Genomic DNA, 17,986 nt, shown 5'->3' on the forward strand with positions numbered 1-17,986 from the left:
TTGTCGTCGTTGGGGCGAAGGCGAACGAGAATAGGGGCGGTTTGGCGCAGGAGGATCGGTGGCGGCATTATCTGAGCGAGCAGCATAGGGACGAGAAAGGCCACCTGGGGGGCGAGAGTAGGCAGTATAGGTAGACTAGTTCAGGGAACTCCAGCGACTGCGACAGTGCCGAGAAATGTGCCCAATTCGATGGCAGTGAAAACAAATTGGCTTGTCGTCTGCAGTGCGCCATTCAGGGGGGTTGCGGAAACGTGGTGGGTAAGAAGGTGCTGGACGGGGTGGAATCGAAGAAGCCGAGTGGGTATCAGGGCGATGGGCCGAGCAAATGGTATGGATACCCATGTTGGCGAACTCCTGGCGGACAACTGCCTGAATCAGGGAAACAGTGACTGCAGGTGCATTGGAGGGGCTGGAGTCGAAGGCAGCCGGATAGGCGGCCTCGATCTCACGCCGGACAATCCTGGTAACATCGCCAGTGTTGTTGGGACAAGGAGCATCGGCACAGGAAGATGTCGCTGGGGTGTTGGGCAGACGGGAAAGTGTTGGTCGATACGTCGGCTTTTGGCGAGTTCCAGGCGGCGGCACTCATTTATAACAGCATCCACCGTCGCGACGTTGTTGAATACAAGCAAGTTGAAGGCGTTATCGGCAGTGCCTTTGAGGATGTGGGAGACCTTGTCGGACTCAGTCATGTGTGCGTCAACTTTGCGGCACAGAGCCAAGATGTCCTGAATGTACGTGACGTAGGGCTCCCGGAAAGCGCCTTCTGCGCGGCAAGTTTGTGACCGTAGGGGTTGCCGAACAAGTCTCGAAGCTTTTGCTTAAGCGAATCCCAACTGGTCAGCTCATCTTCGTGGGTTCGATACCAAACTCGAGGTGTGCCACCGAGGTAAAAGACTACGTTGGCGAGCATGATAGTAGGGTCCCACCGGTTATTGCGGCTGACATGTTTGTACAGGCTGATCCAGTCGTCGACGTCTTCCCCATCTTTTGCCCGAGAATACGCCAGAATCACGGGGAGCGGGGAGAGTGATGTAGGTCGTCGAAGTGGCAGCAGGTGTCAGAGCCGGCGGAGTCGAGTTGTCGTTGCCGGGAGCCATGAAGGAAGGCTCGACGTACCGTCCACTGCGAAGCTCCGTGACGAGGTACAGGGAACGTCCACCTCCACCAGATATGTTACGTAGGAAGACATTGACGAAAAGCTATTTACAAGTATATTTACAAGGCAATACGCCGCAGTTGGCCAAGAGGCAACAGCCCGTGCTAGCTTCCAATTGTTGTCGTCGTCTTATTACTGCTCGGCTCTTCGTCATTGGAAATACTATCCCGTAGCAATATTATACTTCCTTATGTCAGCTGTCTGACGCTCGTTGATTAACTTAGAAAGTTCTGCCAGTTCTATTCTAGCTGTAAGGTTAGGGGCTTTCATACATTGGCGTTTCTTGATCAGATCTTTCGTCTCCTGCAATAGCTTACTGGCATCCTGTTTAACGGAGTTACCACCGACTTCTATTGCACATTCTTTAATGATGCCCATAAGATTGTCGTTGATATCTTCAACACTAAGGTCTTCTTTCTGAGTTAAGGCCGAATACCCTTTCTGTAGCTTGATCCGGAATTCCTCTATTTTGCCCCTTACCGCTAACTCATTGATCGGCTTCTTATGTATCAGTTTCTTCAGTTCCCTCCTCAGGTCTAGGCTAATTCGAGTTCTTACCATCCTATGGTCACTGCAGCACACCTTGCCGAGCACGTCGACATCTTGTATGATGCTAGGGTTAGCGCAGAGTATAAAGTCTATTTCCACGTCCATTTTCGGCTATCCCGAAAGTGGACATGGAGGAGCCCGAATGGCTCCTCCATGCAAGTTCCTCAGCCGAAAGACAAAGACGCATCGGGGGAATAACGCGTCTCCCTGAGTGGCGGAGAGGGAGTCTCCCCGGTTCCAAGAAAGGGAAAGGAGGGAACAGGGTGCCTTGGGCTGCGGCGTTGCGGCCAGGCGCGAAGAGCAGCGGGAGCAGCGAATGTGCCCTCTGCTGGCTACCCTCCGCGAGCGAGCACCTGATTATCACATAACTGCGTGACCGCTCCGGAGATATCGGGATGCATGTGCGATCCTACAAGCTGAAGGAATATAGCTTTTCCTGTATTCATAATCTTTGTGCCTAATCTTTGTACCACTTGGTTTGGTGCAGCTGCCACGGTGCTGTCGGCCGACCGGCTCACCCAGGAGGAGGTGCAGCAGCTGGCAGTGCTGCGCATTGCCTTGTCCTACTTCTGCCTCAGCCGTCGTGCTGCTGCTGCTGGCGGTGCCTTTGGCCAATTGCTCCAGCTGCTGGAGGAGGCAGCTCAAGGGCTCGGCGCATGGAGCATCCAGGCAGTACGTCACGTTTATTTGAATCTGAGCTGTGTTGTCTTAAACAGCCTGTCGCAAACGAGTCTTCTTGCACAGGCATTACAGGTGCTGCGGATGCTGCTCGAACGGGCGGAGCTGTTGACTGAGGCCGAGCTGTTCTCACTGGTTGATGCACTCAGGTGTGAGATGTTTTGGCTTAACTTGCATGCCTGTATATGTGTGTGCGAGTTGCTGTGCTGCTTACGAGCACATTTTTCTTGCAGGTTTCATTTCGTTTTATCACCATACGCTGTGCTCCTCTTGAATATGGCCAGTCCTGGCGAGAGGCCCTCACCAGGATTGGCCATTTTCAAGACGAGCGCAGCGTATACATCGCCTGCTGATGGTCGTGTACGCAAAATATTGCAGCACTGCGCGCCTGGCTCAGAGCTTAAATTTTAAACCAAACTTTCGAGAGGCAAAGTATGCTTGCCTCGCTCGAGAACCTTTTTAAAGGGGGACATGGGTTCTTGAGATAATTTTATTTCTTGATCAAATCTGATAGAACTGCATATTCTCATTCCGTGTGTCATGTTGATCGTAAATATCCAATTATATTTTGCAAATGCGTAGTAGTTGCCAAGATAATTAATAATTACCTTCTATTGTTTGCTGAAACAATTAAAATTTACCTGCTAAAGGGAAAGTTGCAAACAACATATAGTTGGATACTAGGGTGCATAAGGATAGCAGTGCTGAAAACGGATTAGAATTTGAGCAATTATTTGTCATATTACAGCCCACTGAGTTTCTGTGTTCACATTATCAATAACTAGAGCGAATGTAAATGTAAATAAAAATTGAGAGCTGAAAATTAAAAAATCTGCTGTCAGCATTGCATTCTCAATACATTTAGCTTTGTGCTGCAATACAAATAATGCCTCTAGTTGTCCTAGATCCAAAGATATTGATACAGCAAACAAGCAAAGTGACCAAAAACTATGTTTTGAGAAAAATGAGAAAAAAAGAACCGCTTTGCTCACTGCAATGCCGAAGTGTTGCTGTTTACATATTTGCATTCAGAATCAACTCGTAAGCCTCGTTGTAATCTGCTTGCACCACTTGAAGCTTAATGATTTTAGCTTCATATAAACTATATTAAAAAAAATTACAGGTGCACTAATGTTGCCACAAGCAGGCAAGTGAAAAGTTTTTAATGAGATAAACAGACAGCTTGATTTATTCAGGAATATAATGAAGTATTTACATGTTACCAGTTAACCGGCTAGTATGCCCCTAGCACATGCCCCAGCATGTATGGTCTAGTGTGAAACATTTCTTATCGGAAAGAAAAAAAAGAATTGTTGTTTGCCGATTACCGGTGCTCCGTATTTCATGCGCAGCGAGATTGTTCACGAGGTATGGGTTGCATGTTTGGTCGACGTGGCACCACCGCAGATCGCGCATGAGATTAATATCTTTTAATTGGCAAAAAAAATTCATTTAATGCCGCTTGACAATTAACGGTGATCCACATTTCGTACACAGCGAGAGAGTTCATGAGGAACGGGGTGCACATTTGGCCGCCGCTCACACGTGGCGAACTTTGCACCGAAGCGGCATTGCCGCAGATTGCACACGAGATCACTATTTTTATGGGGAGACCACAGTCACATTCACCTTTGGCCGCTGCCGCACCGCAACATGAGTTCAGCGCAAAACGGCAGAGAATCGCTACTTACAACAACGAAGTGCATCTACCGAGCATCCGAGCCAGCCGCGGCCGCATCAGTGTGAGCGAGAAAATCTGATTTTCGCTTGGTAGCCGGCATTGAAACAAAGTCTTGCCGTTTTTCTTGTGCCTTCTTCACTTTCTCCAAATCATTAGGTTGCATTCGCAGTACTGGAATGCTGCATGAACACCGGTTGCTGCCAAAAGTGCTCTCATCTGGTAAGCCTATTCCGCAGTCATGGGGAGATACCGGAGGGGCTCGGGTATGGGTAGCAAACTATTATTGGCCTCTTCCAAAGCTATGGCACACTTCCAAAAGTTTAAAACTCCTTTCTTCTTCTGTTTGGCGAATTTATGGCTTGTAGCAAACTGAATTTGACATTATTTCGTACCGAGTTACGCACACCCGAGCAGGCTACGGCGAAAATTCGCTAATGGCATGGCATTATTACGATCACATGCCTCAGTTGACGAATGTAATTGCACATGGACACTACTTTTTCGAAGGTTTTTACTTCATAGCCGTTGAGCACACAAAGTAGCGGTGGCGCGAAAACTAAACAAGAGTTGCTCTTTCAAGCAAGACCAAGATGGCTGCAGTCGGAAACTTAGAACGGCAACTGTGCATCACAGAAAAGTCATTTTTTGTGCGTTTGTCAGGAAAAATACAGCTCGCCGACGCAATATAAAACGCCATTATGACCAAAATATTGGCCCACTATGTGTGAAATTTTCTGAGATAATGCATCAGACACTGTAGAATCAAAAAATAATGTTTTCAAAATGAGTGATTTTTCCACGATTTTTCTACGAGTCTCTAGCTCTAGAAAAAAAAGACGGCCTGTGTAACCCCAGCCTGAATGTGTTGGGCATAAGTCAACGACGGAGTATGCACCCGACATTCTGCTGTGCTCTCACTTTGTCGGAGTAGCACAAGCACAGTCAATGCAAATAATGAGGGAAATCTTCCAACAGTCAAAAACTGTTGCAGTGGCACGAGGAGCATCCCACAACGACCAACAACTAAGGACGTGTGGCAGTGAAGGGCATGGTTATGGGATGAGCAAGAGTGCATACGAGGAGCCAACACAAACTGCAATGTTTTTATGCTCTGGGATGATTACAAACTGACCTCGTTTGTGTCACTGTCGCGAGGTGCTGTGATTTATGGGTGGCTACACGCACATACTTTAAAATTGATATTAAATATGCTTTATGCTGCATTTTCCCTTGATGTTTTGTAGATGTTGTATGTGTGTTTCCACGGAAATAAATCTGGCAAGTTACCTCGACTTAAAAATTTTGTCTAGTACTCCTTTAACCCTTTCAGTGTCGGTTCTTGTTCTTGGATACTGTAGACTTCCGTTTATTCAACCCTGATGGGACCGGCATAATTTATTGAATTGTCCGATGGTTTGAATTAAACCATGTGCAAAACAAAAAAACTGCCAAACCCACAACTAAGTTACATGCCAGTATGTGCTCGAGTTTAATACCCATGTCACAGGGGCAAACTTAGGTGCACTTTGAGCGAGTGCACTTCAGTGCGCTGCGTGTCATTTCGTCCGCACGCCGCTACATGAAAAGGTCAGATTGATGGCTGGGGCGATCGGGAGTCGGAAAGCAAAGCATGTATTTGTTAACTTAAAGATATGTGTACAAAAACAGTTGGGTATTTTTAGAAACAGCATTTACAATCAACTTAAGTGCAAGTGAAGTACTTTCATTGCAACCTCAATAACAAGGTGAATCATTACGAGCCAAGACAAGACATTGCATTCAAGGCAAGCTGAGAAAAAATGACGGATCCTGTTGTAGCCTGGATCGTGAGCATTCGAAGCGTGCAATGGCAGCACTTATTCGTTCGCGAGTGACACGCTTTCAGGCATACATGATGTTGCAACTGAAACTCAGAGTGGCGGACATCTCAAAGGACATCGAGGACTACCTACTTGTGAACTCTTTCACTACCGTTGCCGTCGTTGCTAAAGTTTGCTCTGTGTACCAAACAATTGCACAGCCATGAGCCAGCATGGCCGTAAACAGCCTTAGAGTGAAAGTAGTCTGCAGTTGTTCCTTTTTTTTACAGTGTTGCACAATTTATTTGCTTGTAACGTTAGCAATTTAATAAAAATGTTTTTAAAAATGACTCCTGACTAAGCTTTCAATATTGCTTTACATTTTTTTTACTCATTGCTAACAAGGCTACACACTTCGCTGCTGCGAAGTGAGTTCACCGAACACACTCACTGACGACTATGCTCTGCAGTCAGTGTCGCTAAGTGTTTCCGTGTGGCAGCCTGCGAATTGCAGTGGCAGCGAAGTCCACTCACGCAAGTGCACTTAAGTTTGCCCCTGTGACAGGGGTATAACATGCCCCTGAATCAAATGTGCACCAACTTTCCATGTGTCTAAAGTAGAAAATTAACATAGAAATGGCTCAACGCTTCAAACCAAAGTAGAAATATAATGTGCACCCATCTTTTTAACATGGTGGCCGGTTTCCTGAAGTTGGTTTTGTCACAATACAGCCAGTTATGCAGTAAAGCGTACTAACACCGCCAAGGAAGTTTTGGTTTCAAATCCAATTGAACTGCACAGGCAATTTTTTGCCCAATTTTCTTGTAAAACAAAAGGTGCCCATTAGAATTGGGCTGATGCTGTAATCAGAACAATACGTTGGCGGGCTAGTTAGTGCGAATCCATGAATACTTTGTTTTGCGCTAAACAAAGTATTCATGCTGTAATCAGACATTGTGAGCTACCACTATTGCTTGAGAACGGGCATTTTCGAAGGGAGTCGATGCGTGTTCAACTCGTTCGCTCCTCTCTAAACTCCACCGAGACAGACACTGCCACTAAAGGTGTTTTATTGGTGTCACCACATGGGTCAGGTGCATGTGTGCAGACTGGTAAAGTTCGAATTATCCATCAAATGCCATACCAAATGCTTGGGCCTATAGAAATGCTTAGGCACCGGCTGGGACCTTTGATCAAGACGGAATTAACTGCAGTCGAATTAACAGAACTGTACTGTATTATAAAACGAACACAATGGTTTATTTTTTGTTATTCAGAAAGATAAAATGAAACATATGATGGTAAATGCACGCTTAGTGTAGTCCTCACTAGAGATTGGAAAAGGAATGTTTCGGTCAGTGAACATGGTGGGACAGGAACGCAGTAATGTACTGGTACGTTGGTGGCACTGAAAGGGTTGAAAACGTTTCGGATGGACCACATTATATAGAATATGTTATGATTTGGGATTAGTATTACGATATTATCGGTAGATACCCGAGAGACGAGCCGCCGTGAGAATGACGACGAAGTGGGTCTGTGCCCTTGGCGCGAGTGAATGTCAGCCTGGCGCTCTGGCTCCAGTCCAGTGTAAATAGCCTGTAAATAGCCTCTTTCGTCTGTGTCTTTCTACATGTAACATTCTGGTGGAGGTCAGCGATCCCCGTCCTCGCCACTGTAGGATTGGGGGCTCAATCCCTTCGCTCGTGAACCAGATGTAGGAGTCATTGAACGATCTCGCCGCTGCCACCATTTGAAGGAGTTGAAGGTCGTAGAGAGGAACTCGGTGAACAGGATTTAATTACATTATTTACATCTTAGACAAGACATGCATCGACAGTCTAGCGTGACTCCCAAATGGAGCACACGAGACGACGCATACAGCAAACAGCTTACGAGCACACAGCTCACTAGTACATTTCTAGCACGACAGCGAGCGCACAGCTTACTATTACATTTCTAGCACGACAACGAGCACTCAGCTCACTACGACGAGCACACTCCAGCAGCCGACAATCGCTGCTTATAAGCTCTCTGCTCAACGTCATAGTTCGACGTCATTCAAGATGACCCGCCCTCTTGGAGGAGGATGAGGGCTTACATACATGTGCCGCACACACACACAGGTGTAAAGTTCCGGAGCCGACGTCGAGGGGCTTTGTCGAACTCCTTCACGCGCAACGGTGACAAGGCTAGAGGTTGGCGGTTTCAGCACAAGGCCTGGTTCGTCGAACTCCTTCACTCGCAACAGCGACGAGGCTAGAGGTTGGCGGTGGCGTTCCAAGATGAGGTTACCACCGCTGGCGTAACTGGCTGGCAAACTTGCACTGCAGCTGGTCGTTCTTAACACCACGGAACTCCGGAGTGGTCGGTACATCGAGCTTGTCACCATGCCTCCCGGTGATGAGCCCGCCTCTGCAATGGCTTCGGCTGGTTCGACTGCTCCAATCGTCACGGTAGCCCAACATCGCGACCCTGGTGTGTTCTCTTGCCTGGACGGACAGGACGTTGACGAATGGATCAAGCTATATGAACATGCCAGCGCTAATAACAGGTGGGACCCAACAATTATGCTCGCCAATATCATCTTTTATCTTGGCGGATGACGACGAGATAAGCAGTTGGGACACTTTCAAAGAAAAGCTACGGGAACTGTTCGGCGACCCCATTGGCCGCAAGGTTGCCGCGAGAAAGGCTCTTGCTTCTCGTGTTCAGACATCTACAGAGCCGTACGTTTCATACATCTTTGACGTCTTGGCTCTATGCCGAAAAGCTGACGACGCTATGTCTGAAGCTGATAAAGTGTCACATGTCCTAAAAGGAATCGCCGACGACGCTTTCAATTTACTTGTTTTCGGCAACGTCTCGACAATCGACGCCATCATTAAAGAATGCCGTTGCCTTGAACAGGCTAAGAGCTGTCGTATCACACACCACATCACGCGGCTACCCAACACTGCTGCTACGTCGACATGTGAGGGTCGACCACGTCAGGCTACCACCTGTGACGATGTCACCGTATTGTTCGCCGCGAGCTCGAGGCCGCCTGACCGCCAGCTTTCGCCGCGATGCCTCCCGATCCGCCAGCAACCACGATTGCGATGATTCAGGCCGTAGTCAGACAGGAATTTGAGAACATGGGTCTGAACTCCATGTGTACAACGTCTCAACCCAACGTTCCCCAGTTCTCTACCGGCCCTCATCGTCCCTGACAGTCCTTTTCTGCCATATCTCGCTGCAACTCGTCCGAATGGCGTACCCCTGTTGACAGGCCGATCTGCTTCCACTGCTGTCGCATCGGCCACGTCGCTCGTCACTGCCGCAACCGATGGCCGCCACCTCCTCGGACATACGCCGCCACTTATTCCCGCACTTTTGTACTTTCTGTTCCCTATGCCACCCGCCATGAATTCACTGTTGCTGATGCCCCTGCTCCAAACCTTCGCTACAGCCGCTCGCCCTCACCTCGACGCCATCAGTCTCGTTCGCCCCAACCACGCCGCTTCTCTTCGCCGCCTATCGCCTCCCGGACCCAGCCGGAAAACTAGGCACTGCAGCTTCTGGAGGTGAAGCTGCGTTGTCGACCCTGCCCTCAAATCCTCTGCTCACGTTACTAACGAACCAAAACCTTCTTGACGTTGACGTTGACGGCTATCCTGTCACTGCACTCATCGATACAGGCGCACATCTTTCTATTATGAGTGCTGCCTTCCGACGACGACTCAAAAAGCTCCTCACCCCAGCGTCGGCACGCGTCGTCCGCGTTGTGGATGGCGGTACTGTCCCTATTATCGGCATGTGTACGGCACGAGTCAGCATTGCCGGCTGCGACACCCCTGTCCTCTTCACCGTGATTGCTCATTGCCCCCACTACTTAATTCTTGGCCTCAACTTTCTCTCCGCGCATTCTGCCCTTATTGACTGCTCTGCCAGTACCCCTCGCCTTGAGTTGCCGACTCTCACAGAACCTTCTGACACACCCCAGTGCCGCCTACGCCCCACCGGCTTTATTCGCCTGCCGCCAAAATCAATAGCCTATATTGAACTCTTCTCTTCCCCACCAGTCCCTGATGGCGAGTACCTCGTCACTCCTCTGCCCGACATTCCACTACAGTATGACGTTACCGGGCCTCACAGTATACTTACTATTACTGTGAACCGCACTCGCATACCTATCTTTAACTTTGGTTTGGCAAAGCAAATTCTACCGCGAGGTATTTGCCTTACCAACGTTGATTGTCTCGGCGACCATCACGTGGCAGCGTTATCAACCGATGCTTCTTGCGAGCTTAGCAGGCCCATCGTGCCAGCCTCGGCTGCTGATCCCAAGATACAGAAAATGGTTGCGACAGACCTGTCTTCTGCGCAGGCCTTTACCAAGTATTATCGTCCTACAGAGATATTTTCAACTTCGACGATTGCCCTTTAGGCCAGATGCTCGTGGTCAAGCATCGGATTCTTACTGGCGATGCTACTCCTATTCACCGACGACCGTATCGAGTTTCTGCGTCGGAACGCTGAGTAATTCAAAGCGAAGTCAACAAAATTCTAGACAAAAACATCATTGAGCCTTCTTCGAGTCCCTGGGCTTCACCTGTAGGGTTGGTTAAGAAGAAGGATGGCACGTGGCACTTCTGTGTAGACTACCGCCATCTGAACAACATTACTAAGAAGGACGTCTACCCGCTCCCAAGTATAGACGACGCCCTTGACTGCCTCCACGGTTCTAGCTATTTCTCTTCTATCGATCTTCGTTCTGGATACTGGCAGATTGCTGTTGACGATATGGACAGAGAAAAAACCGCGTTCATCACACCTGATGGCCTATACCAATTTAAAGTAATGCAGTTTGGATTATGCAATGCCCTTGCCACCTTTGAGCGTATGATGGACTCCTTGCTCCGTGGTTTCAAATGGTCCACTTGTCTCTGCTACCTTGACGCCGTCATCGTCTTCTCGCCCATGTTTGACACTCACCTTGAGCGTCTAACAGCTATACTTGATATATTTCGAAAGGCGATGCTGCAACTTAACTCGTCGAAATGTCGTTTCGGCCACCGCCAGATTACTGTTCTGGGCCACCTCGTTGATGCTTCCGGAGTACAGCCTGATCCCTACAAACCTCGCGCTGTCCGAGATTTTCCGGTTCCGAAGACAGCTGCAGACGTTCGAAGTTTTGTCGGGCTATGCTCGTACTTTCATCGTTTTGTTCAAGATTTTGCGGCAATTGCTAGACCCCTCACTAATCTTTTGAAGAAAGGCGTACAATTCTCGTGGGGTACTGCAGAAGCCACCGCCTTCTTTTGTCTCATCACTCTTCTCTCCTCACCACCCATTCTCGCCCACTTCGACCCTGATGCCCCTACAGAATTGCGTACAGATGCCAGCGGTCATGGCGTAGGTGCCGTCTTAGCCCAGCGTCAGCGTGGCCAGGATCGGGTTATTGCTTATGCAAGCCGCCTCCTCACACCATCGGAGCGCAACTATTCCATTACGGAATGAGAATGCCTTGCTGTAGTCTGGGCAGTTGCGAAGTTCCGTCCTTACCTCTACGGTCGCCCGTTTTCCGTAGTCACTGACCATCATGCTCTCTGCTGGCTCTCATCCCTAAAAGATCCTACAGGCTGGCTTGGTCGATGGACTTTGAGACTACAAGAATTTTCGTATTCTGTGGTCTACAAGTCTGGCCGCCTGCACCAAGACACTGACAGCCTGTCGCGTTACCCTGTTGACGACCCTGACTCCTCCAATATTACCAGTGCTGCTTGTGTATTCTATGTGTCGCAGCTGCTTCATTTCGCCGATGAGCAACGTTGTGACGCCAACATCAGAGGACTCATCGACCATTTTGAACACTCTCCGGCCGACGCCACTCTACGCCTCTTCGTTCTCTGCGACGGTGCTCTGTACCGTCGTAACCTTCATCCGGACAGCTCTGAGTTCCTACTTGTCATACTTAAACACCTCCGCTCAACCGTTCTAGAAGAGCTCCACGACACACCAACGGCAGGACACCTCGGCGTATCTCGAATCTATGACCGTGTACGTTGCCGTTTTTTCTGGCCGGGCCTTGCCCGTTTCGTACGACATTACGTCGCCGCTTGTGAACTTTGCCAACGACGCAAGAAGCCTTCCCAGCCCCCCCGCTGGTTACCTGCAGCCGCTCGACATCCCTGCCGAGCCAGTCCATCTTGTTGGCTTAGACCTTCTTGGCCCATTTCCGGAATCTACATCAGGAAACAAGTGGGTTGCATTCGCGGCTGACTACGCGACCCGCTACGCCGTAACCCGCGCTCTTCCGACCAGTTGCGCAACGGACGTTGCGGACTTCCTTCTACATGATATCGTTTTGATGCATGGATCTCTGCGTCAATTGCTAACAGACCGTGGCCTGACGTTTTTGGCGAAAGTCATTGACGACATCATGCGGGCCTGCTCCATTCAGCATAAGTTTACTACCTCCTAGCACCCTCAAACGAACGGCCTCACTGAGCGTTTGAACTGCACCCTTATAGCCATGCTATTCAAATACGTTTCAGACGACCACCGTGACTGGGACTGGGCTCTTCCCTACATTACCTTTGCATACAACTCTTCTTGTGTCGAAACTGCCGGCTTTTCCCAGTTTTACCTCTTGTATGGCCACAAACCGATGCTACTACTAGACACCGTGCTTCCGTCCACCACAGCTTCAACTAGCGCTTATGCCCATGATGCAATCGCCCGTGATGGAATCGCCCGTGCTGACCATGCTCGTCAACTTGCGCGCGTTCGTCTACAAGTCTCTGAAGGCAAACAGAAGCGACGCTACGACCTCCGTCACCGTGATGTCCATTTTGCGCCTGGCACCCTCATGTTGTTTTTGTCACCATCGCGTAAAGTTGGCCTTTGTGAGAAACTGCTTTCCTGTTATACCGGCCCATATCGTGTGCTCCGCCAAGTGACCGATGTCACCTATGAAATTGTTCTAGCCACGCCCACTACGTCCTCTGGTGTGACAACCAGGGACATTGTCCACGTCACCCGACTCAAGCCCTACAACTCTCCATGTGCCTTGGATATTTAAAAGCACCGTGACGGCGCTTTTGCCGCCGGGGGGTAGTATTACGATATTATCAGTAGATACCAGATAGACGAGCCGCCGCGAGAACGACGACGAAGTGGGTCTGTGCCCTTGGCGCGAGTGAATGTCGGCCTGGCGCTCTGGCTCCAGTCCAGTGTAAATAGCCTGTAAATAGCCTCTTTTTGTGCTGGAATGTATTTCTCTGCGGCTGAAAGCATGATTCCGCAGGGCGCGCCGAGTCATTGCGCCTGACGCATGTATGGAATCACGTGTCACTGACGTCACGCGGGTTCTACTTAAACGGCTGTGGAAATAAAGACGGGGCTCTTTCCCCTTGCTGGCGTTTTGGACTACAGTCGTCTCCTGTCTTTCGTCCATTGCGCACTGATAGCGGCGGCGCCGATACGACATGGTGTCAGAAGTGATGCGATCCACCCACTTTTGAAAAGCGATTGAAAAGAGCGTCGAGACGTCGTCAGAAAGGGAGGCTGCAATGGCCACTGCATCGCCGCCGGGTCTTCAGCAGCCGCCACCGCTGGACTTCGACACTACCTCAGAGTGGCCGGCGTGGATACTGCACTTCGACGACTATCGCTATGCGTCGGGCCTGAATGAGCGCCGGAAGAGGCACAAGTACGCACTCTGCTTTATACCATGGGTTGACAAGCAAGGGACATCTTCGCCACCTTCAATCTTTCTGCAGAAGATTCGAAGAAATTTGAGCTGGTCAAAAAGAAGTTCGACGATTACTTCATCAAGGAGAGCAACGTTGTCTACGAGAGCGCTTGCTTTCACAAGCGGCACCAGATGCCTGGCGAGTCAATTGACCAGTTTATGACTGCTCTACACGTCTTGGCGGACAAATGTGACTTCAGAGAATACAAGCAGCGCCTCATCGGGGACTGGTTTGTCGTGGGCCTGCGGGATGAAAAACTTTCCGAGTCGCTCCAAATGGATCCCAAGCTGTCTCTTGCAACAGCTCTGGCGAGGGCCCGCCTAAAAGAGACCGTTCAGCAGCAGCAAGAAGAACTTCGAAACTGCAACGAAGTCCACGAATACACACCGTGCAAGCCATGTGAGGACGTCAATGTCGACGCAGTGGGCTACCGTAGGAAACCGCAACACAGCAAGGAAACCCGGCCGACATCAGCTCGTTCCGAGGGACCGTGCGTCTTCTGCGGAGTTAACTCGCACTCAAGGACAGCCTGCCCAGCGAGAGGCCAGAGGTGCTTCAACTGCGGCTTAAAGGGACACTTCGGCAAGGCGTGCCTCAAAGGGACTTCTCCAGGCTACCAGCAAATAGTAGAAGTGTCGTCTGTACAAAAGGACAGTGGGGAGGTTTTCTTGGGCGCGGTCGAGGCGCCTCGCGCCAAGGCGCGTTACGTTCAGGTATTACTTAACTCCGTGCCTGTTTTTGCGAAGGTCGACTCAGGCGCAGAAGTGCCCGTAATTCCAGCATTATTTCCGGGACTTCCCACGAGCTTGGAAAAGGCCGACGAGGTCTTGACTGGCGCTAGTGGTGACCGCTTAAATGTTCTGGGCAAGTTTCAGGTGGATATATCTTGGAGGGGACAAACTTCGCGCCAAACGTGTTATGTGGTCAGTCCTTTGCGCCATGTACTGCTGGGTTTGCCGGCTCTCGAAGCGTTAGGAGTCATCAAGTTCATTGACTCTGTGGCTCACAAGGAACCCAACTACGAAGTTTTGTGCCCTCAGGTTTTCAACAACTTGGGCACTATGCCCGGGGAGTATACAATAAGGCTTAAACCAAATGCTGTTCCATTTGCAATAAGCGCACCGCGCAGGATCCTATACCGCTTCAGAAGCCTGTAAAACGAGAACGCGAGAAGATGGAACAAATAGGCGTCATTCCTAAAGTCGAAGAGCCAACAGAGTGGTGTGCCGGCATTGTACCTGTACAAAAGCACTCGGGAGATGTAAGGATCTGCGTAGACCTTACGCAGTTGAACAAGTTTGTCTTAAGAGAAAGATACACATTGCCTACTGTCGACCAAGCACTGGGCTCTCTTGCCGATGCAAAATGGTTTTCCAAATTAGACGTGAATTCCGGCTTCCATCAGGTGCGACTCAGCAAGGCCTCAGAAGTGCTGACCACGTTCATTATACCGTTTGGGCGGTACTGTTTCACTAGGTTGCCATTCGGGATTACATCAGCTCCAGAGTATTTTCAAAGAAGAATGTCTGAAATCCTGGCAGGCCTTCCTGGCGTCGTTAACCTGATTGACGATATTCTCATTTTTGGCGAAAGCAAACGCAACATGACTCTAGACTGTCGAACGTCTTAGCTAAGCTGGCCCAGTCTAACGTTACCTTAAACAAAGCAAAGTGTGTGTTCGGTGTTCGAAGCATAAGCTTTCTGGGCCAATTACTCAGCGAGGAAGGCGTACAGCCGGATCTGGCCAAACTCAGAGCCATTAAAGAGCTGAAAGCACCCTCTGATATATCGCAATTACGCAGTGTTCTGGGCATGGCCAACCACCTAGTCTGTTTTTTGCCGAACTTGGCGCAAACCACTGCCCCGCTACGGGAGCTTTTGCAGAAAGAGACCGACTGGGCTTGGGGCCCTGCTCAGAACACGGCTTTTGAAAGCTTGAAATCTCTTATCTGCTCAGCAAAGTACATGGCTATGTACGATCCACGCCTTCCCACGATTCTTTCGGCGGACGCCTCGTCTTACGGTCTCGGTGCCGTCCTTTTCCAGAAACAACGCAATGGTGAACGCCGGCCGATAGTGTTTGCTTCAAGGTCACTGACGAAAACTGAGCAGCGCTACGCGCAAATGGAAAAGGAGGCACTAGCGTTAACATGGGCTGCCGATAGATTCGACGAATACATAAGAGGTATCGAGGTGATGCTTGAAACACCACAAACCTCTCGTTTCGTTGCTTGGTAAAATGCCAATTGATGTGTTGCCGCCAAGGGTTCAGCGCTTCAGAATGTGGCTGATGCGGTATCACTATAATATTGTGTACGTTCCTGGTAAAAGCTTGATAACGACGGACGCTCTTTCAAGAGCACCGACGAAAGAAGATAAACTAGCCGGTGAACTGACCGTCTCTGAAGTGTCGTCTTTCGTGAAAGCATGTGTGCAAGGGCTTCAAATGGGTGACAATTTTGTTAACAGAATACGCGATGTGCAAAAGACTTGACGTCGTTTGTCAAGCCTTGCTTAAGTTGTGTCGCCAAGGCTGGCCAAAAAAACCAAAGCTTCCTTGCTACTTAGTTCCGTACTGGCAGGAAAGAGCACTAATTGCCGAATGCAATGGCATGCTGCTAAAAGGGACCAGACTGGTGGTACCTAAGAAAGGAAGTACTTAAAAAAACTACATGATGGACATCAGGGAATCGCGAGAACTAGAGCTTTGGCAAAGGAATTGGTCTGGTGGCCAGGCATCGGCGAACAACTTGCGCAGCAAGTGAAAGAATGTGTTACTTATGCGCGCTTTGTCAACCAGAACTCGGAGCCATTGATTTCAACCCCAACGCCAAGTTTCGCGTGGGAACGAGTAGGGGTCGACTTGTGCTTTATTAACAACTGTCATTATCTTGTCGTGGTCGACTACCTGTCACGGTATCCGGAAGTAGCCCTCCTTCCCTCAACAAAAGCTAGGGCGGTGATAGAAAGGCTAAAAAGCATTTTTGCACGCCATGGCATCCCGGAGACCGTAGTGACAGACAATGGACCACAATTTTCTTGTACAGAGTTTGATAAGTTTGCACACGATTATGGCTTTTGTCACGTCACTACTAGCCCTAGGTACCCTCAGGCTAATGGGGAAATTGAGCGTATGGTGCAAACAGTTTAGCGCCTGATCCTTAAATCTAAGGACCCGTACCTGGCTCTGCTTGCCTACAGGGCAACCCCAGGCATTCTTGGCCCTAGTCCGGCTGAAATTCTCATGGGCCGGCATCTTAGGACACGAGTTCCAATGGCGCCGCAGCTGCGTGGTCGAGTGCAGCCACCGCTGCGTAATCTTGCGGCCAAAGACAGTGCCAACAAGATGCTACAAGCACGGTACTACAACAGGCGCCACAGAACCTGAGAATTGAACAAACTAAAAGCTGGTGATTCTGTTTGGGTAACGGACATGAAGACTAGAGCAACGGTGCTAGCCACAGCCGCTACACCGCTGTCCTACATAATACGCACCCAGGATAGGAGTACGCTGCGGCGTAACCGACGAATGCTCAACCACTTGCCAGAACAGAGGAAGGCAGAATGCAGCTACGAGTTTCCAAACGAAAGTGATTCATCCGAATCGGTTTTTACGAACAGGGAGTAACCCGCTACCTTAACAGATTCGTTACCTTTAGCATCGGGGGCTATGACTTCAACTTTAGTAGCTTCTGCTTCAGTGACTGTGACCAAGTCTGGTAGAGTGGTTAAGCGACCAGTTTAATATGGGATTGATGAATAAGGTTTTGTTCATGGTAGATTACCACTGAGGGTTCTTGCTTTTTGTTCATGTGCGGGTGTGCTAAATGTCATGCGCGAAAACCACTTTCATTTTGCAAAAGGGGGGATGTGCTGGAATGTATTTCTCTGCGGCTGAAAGCACGCTCCAGCAGGGCGCGCCGAGTCATTGCGCCTGACGCATGTATGGAACCACGTGTCACTGACGTCACGCGGGTTCTACTTAAAACGGCTGTGGAAATAAGGACGGGGGCTCTTTCCCCTTGCTGGCGTTTTGGACTACAGTCGTCTCCTGTCTTTTGTCGATCACGCACTGATAGCGGCGGCGCCGATACGACACTTTCGTCTGTGTCTTTCTACACGTAACAATATGAACGGTTTCTCAAGTCGTTACGTGGGATAAAAAGGCATGAACCACCAGCTGCAGGCCTGTGCAACTGGTCTCCGAGCTGCCATTGTGACTTTTCTTCTCTACCTCTGACTCCAGCCACTTGTAAGGTGTCTAAAGCCGGATACCTTACGGCATTAAGCCAGACACCTTACGGCATCCAAAACTCCTGTTGCTGTAAAATGTATAACATTCGTTATACATTTTGTAAATGTGCACCTATTGGATATGTT

The 17,986-nt window shown here is 49.5% G+C and overlaps 1 protein-coding gene across 1 annotated transcript in view; it reads left to right on the top strand.

Annotated features, from left to right (window-relative positions):
* The window catches only part of LOC126523919 (uncharacterized), a 359,924-nt gene that overhangs the window by 326,427 nt on the left and 15,511 nt on the right, over positions 1–17,986 (top strand). The window contains exons 18-19 of the mRNA XM_050172335.2: positions 2,196–2,380; positions 2,453–2,535. Coding sequence (XP_050028292.2) covers positions 2,196–2,380; positions 2,453–2,535 — 268 coding nt within the window. The remainder of the gene's footprint in view (positions 1–2,195; positions 2,381–2,452; positions 2,536–17,986) is intronic.

This window comes from Dermacentor andersoni, chromosome 6 (assembly GCF_023375885.2).
Source record: "Dermacentor andersoni chromosome 6, qqDerAnde1_hic_scaffold, whole genome shotgun sequence".
NCBI classification, from domain to species: Eukaryota; Metazoa; Arthropoda; class Arachnida; order Ixodida; family Ixodidae; genus Dermacentor; species Dermacentor andersoni.